The sequence below is a fragment of the Drosophila kikkawai genome, chromosome X (assembly GCF_030179895.1).
Source record: "Drosophila kikkawai strain 14028-0561.14 chromosome X, DkikHiC1v2, whole genome shotgun sequence".
Lineage (NCBI taxonomy): Eukaryota > Metazoa > Arthropoda > Insecta > Diptera > Drosophilidae > Drosophila > Drosophila kikkawai.
Window position 1 is genome coordinate 12,301,343 of NC_091733.1, and position 4,803 is coordinate 12,306,145.

At 37.8% G+C, this 4,803-nt stretch overlaps 1 protein-coding gene across 1 annotated transcript; it reads right to left on the bottom strand.

Annotated features, from left to right (window-relative positions):
• Positions 1–3,107: 3,107 nt before the first annotated feature.
• Positions 3,108–4,803, bottom strand: Vml (Vitelline membrane-like). Its single transcript, XM_017166187.3, has one exon. It carries the CDS (start codon positions 4,794–4,796, stop codon positions 3,192–3,194), a length of 1,605 nt encoding a protein of 534 aa, XP_017021676.2. The 5' UTR covers positions 4,797–4,803; the 3' UTR covers positions 3,108–3,191.

Below are 4,803 nucleotides of genomic sequence, written 5' to 3' on the forward strand. Positions count from 1 at the left end.
TATCCATTATTATTATTATTTCCTTCCTATGTTCTAGATTTATGGATAAAGCATATATTAAAGCTTAGAATGATCAGTCGGCTGGCCTTAAATATTCTTAAATAATGTTGAAAGTAATAAATAAAATGTAAAACTCTTAACTCTTTACTCGATTTTAATTGAAATATAAATGGGGAAACAGAATGTAAAACATGCGAATGGTTTAGGTTATGATTTGCCAACTGAATAATACCTCTTAATCTATGGACCAGTCTCTCTAGCACATACACTCACATACATACATACATACATACATATACATACTATATACATATTTATAACTATATAAAAACTTGATTTGTAGTTACTAAAGTTGGAAGTTCCAATGCCTCCACTTTTGTTTTTGTTTTCAATGTTCCAAAAATGATTTCACTTCATAGAGATATATATACAATATAATATATATATATATATATATATTTAGTATATACATGTAGGGTAGAAGTTAAGGATACATAAGTGCTTTTTAATGGAATATATAAAGACCGCAACGCAGAGAAAATAACAGGCCACGATGTGAGCGAGTAACAAGTAACAAAACGACATATGAACTAAATATACAGAGCATAGATATTACGTACATATTTATTATGAGTTGCTTTTAGTGTGATAATTCATTAGCGAAGCAAACATAAGAGAACAATTTGCGAATAAATTCTAAGAAAACCAGAAGATTGTTTTATTTTTTAAATCAAGGTGTGGTGGACTGTTAATTAAATTAATTAAATCAAAAATTTTAATATAATAATATATAAAATATATACATTTCATATAATAATTAATTTATAAATAATATAAATAAAATAAATAAAATAACTAACGAATAACTTATAAATAAAATAACTAATTAAATTTGGAGTTATCAAAAGGAGACTTTATTCGAAAAAAAACCTTAAAACAAAATAAGTTTATTTTTAGAAAAAAAAAAATAATAATAATAACAATACAAATCAATAAAGAAAATATAGAATATCAAATAAACAAACAAACAAAAATATTACACAAATAAAAAAATTTTTAAAGAATTTTTTAAAATATTTAAAGCAAACCTAAACAAGAAATAAAGCTAACTTTGGCCAGCCAAAGTTTGTATACCCTTGCAGGTAACAATTAAAATATATCATAACTAAGCCAAAAATGCATTAATTTCGATTCGGAAAGCAGTTTTGTGTTAGTTTTTATTAATTTAAAAAACTGCATACCAAATATAAATTTTTGCTAATTTTAATGATGTTACTTACCCCTTATCAAATTTCGCAAAAATGGCCAAAAAATCGATTTCTTCCGGACGTGTCTAGAAAGATTCGCATGTTAATGCTGATCAAGAATATATATGGTTTATGGAGTCGGAAATGATTCCTTGACTTAGAAAAATATTATTTTGTATTATAAAATCGGATTTTTTATATTAAAAAACTTCTTCATTATTTTAAAATTAACAAGAAAGGAAGCTAACTTTGGCATGCCGTTGCAGAATGGTTTTGATGTTTATATTATACATAGATTATAATACTGACAACACTCACAAAACAGAGTTTCATTTCATTTTACCTATACTTATTATGCTTACAGTTGACAGTTACAGTTTTACATTCCCAGCTTTACATATTTTATACATTTACCGATCGCTTCTATGGCAGCTATATGATATAGTTGTCCGATTTTTATAAAATTTATACCAAAATTCTAGAATAATAAAAAAAAACTTATATCTCAAAGTAGATATAAATACGTTGAAAAACAACGAAGCAATAATTTTTTCCTAATAATTTCCCGATCGTTCCAATGGCAGCTATATCATATAGTCGTCCGATTTTCATAAAATTTTTACCAAAATTCTGAAATAATATAAAATGACCATATCTAAAAAATGGTGCAAAAATGTTGGAAAACAGCAAAGTTATAATTTGTTTTCTAAAAATTTATCGAACATTTGTATGACAGCTATATGATATAGTCGTCCGATCCGGCCCGTTCCGACATATATAGCAGTGAGAGCACATAAGAGACTCTATGCAAAGTTTCATTCAGATAGCTTTAAAACTGAGGGACTAGTTTGCGTAGAAACGGACAGACGGACGGACAGACGGACATGGTTAGATCGACTCGGCTGTTGATGCTGATCAAGAATATATATACTTAATGGGGTCGGAAAGGTCTCCTTCACTGCGTTGCAAACTTCTGACTGAAATTATAATACCCTGCAAGGGTATAAAAATAGAACCCCATAAAAGCGCATTAAAAAAAAAGATTTAAACACAAATCGAACAAAATTAACTAATTACAAAAATAAATAATAATTAATGAGTTATTCATTAACTAATAATAATTCAATTTATAATAATTATATAGTAAATAAATCAATTTGAAATTCCAGTGTCATACAAGCATAAAAGAGTGGACTTAAAGACTATTTCAATTTGAAATTCCAGTGTCATACAAGCATAAAAGAGTGGACTTAAAGACTAGCTTTTCGCTCTTGGTTTGGTTTCTGTTGGATTTTTTATCGTGGGCCGCTCTTCTCTTGGACCCTGACACTCTTACAGAGAGTCTCTCACTTGCTTAACATGGTTTTTTTTAAATTTAATTGAATTTAATGAATTTTCGGCGGAGGTATAGATTTTTTAAATTTTGAGTTTTTCCCAAAAATGATCAAAAAGGATTTTAGCAATTTTTTAATATTTTATAAAATATTTGAGTTATACTTTTTTTGTATTATAGGTACTTTTGTTTTACATTTAGAATGATTTTCTTAGTTTTGGCGATTTTTCTTAAATATAAAAAAATATTCTTAAGAGTGCATTTAATATTTATTATAATTTTATATATTTCCAAATTTTTGTAATAAAAAAACATTGACAAATTCAAACATGTAATAATTTTAAAATATTACCTAAATGGATAATTTTGTCGGGGAACCCTTGTAGGTAATATTTGTCACAAATTTATTGTGTAACAATTAGCAGAGACAGTAGATCGGCTCGTCTGGAGCTGCTTTTCTTTTCCTAAATTATATTTAACCAGGAAAGAAAGCTACAAAAACCCTGTGTATGTATTTAAAAACACCATTTTGTACAGGAATAATTTTTATGTTTAGTTTTTCTTTTATTAAGCAGAAGATCGGGTCACAGCTGGGAGTGAGAGTGGTGGGTTCAGTAGCCGGAATATCCTTGGCTGCAAGGAGCTGGCGTAAAAACACTCTGGCAACCGAACACATAATTTCTGGGGCACGGCGGCGAGGGAATTGAGGCGCCGCCATAGGATGCAGGAGCTGGAGCCGGAGCCGGTGGTCCATAGCCGCCAGCCGTCCTGGCCATTCCAACGAGCTCATCCATGTACGTGCGGGCATAGCCGGAGGATTTCGAAGCAGCAGCGGGCGCTGAGTATCCGCTGGATTCCTTGGCAGGTGCTGCATAGCTGGAAGCAGAAGAAGATGCCGGCGCAGAATATCCGGAGGCGGAAGCAGGAGAAGCCTTTGGTGCTGAATATCCAGAGGATGCTGGTGCCGCAGCTGGCGCTGAATATGCTCGCGATGCTGAGTATCCAGAGGAAGCGGGTGCGGAGTACGATGGAGCAGCGGGTGCTGAATACGAGGGAGCAGCGGGTGCTGAATAGCTAGGAGCAGCGGGTGCAGAATAGCTAGGAGCAGCAGGTGCTGAATATGATGGAGCTGCGGGTGCTGAATAGGATGGTGATGCGGGTGCTGAATATGAGGGAGCTGCAGGAGCAGAGTAGGACTGAGCCTTTGGTGCTGAATAGCTGGATGATGCGGGTGCTGAGTATGATGGTGCAGCAGGAGCTGAGTATGAGGGAGCCGCAGGTGCAGAGTAGGATGGAGCGGCAGGGGCTGAATAAGATGATGATGAGGGTGCTGAATATGATGGGGCAGCAGGAGCCGAATAAGATGGTGCAGCAGGCGCTGAGTATGATGGAGCTGCAGGTGCTGAATACGATGGAGCAGCTGGGGCAGAATAGCTTGGAGCAGCTGGGGCGGAATAGCTTGGAGCTGCAGGCGCCGAATATGATGGAGCAGCTGGGGCGGAATAGCTTGGAGCTGCAGGCGCTGAGTATGATGGAGCAGCTGGGGCGGAATAGCTTGGAGCTGCAGGCGCTGAATATGATGGAGCAGCTGGTGCGGAATAGCTTGGAGCTGCAGGTGCTGAATAGCTTGGAGCAGCTGGGGCAGAATAGCTTGGAGCTGCAGGCGCTGAATATGAGGGAGCTGCAGGTGCTGAATACGATGGAGCAGCTGGGACAGAATAGCTTGGAGCAGCTGGGGCGGAATAGCTTGGAGCTGCAGGCGCTGAATATGATGGAGCAGCTGGGGCGGAATAGCTTGGAGCTGCAGGCGCTGAATATGATGGAGCAGCTGGGGCAGAATAGCTCGGTGCTGCAGGCGCTGAATATGATGGAGCAGCTGGGGCGGAATAGCTTGAAGCTGCAGGCGCGGAATACGATGAAGCCTTTGGCGCTGAATAGGCTGGAGCAGCAGGAGCAGGCGCTGAATACGACGGAGCCGCGGGTGCCGAGTATCCCTGGGCCTTGGGCGCCGAATAGCTGGCCTGCGAGTTGTAGACAATCGGGGCAGCGTAGGCCTGGGACGGAATATTACGACCGCGGCGCTCTTCGTAGTCGAACTCCGTCTCGGGAACGGCATCCTCGAACTCCTCGTTCTCGTTGGCCGAAACCGAAACCGCCATGGCGACCCATAGGCAGCCCAGGACCAGCAGTGTCGGCAGCAGTCGTTGTCCCCACATGGCTCAC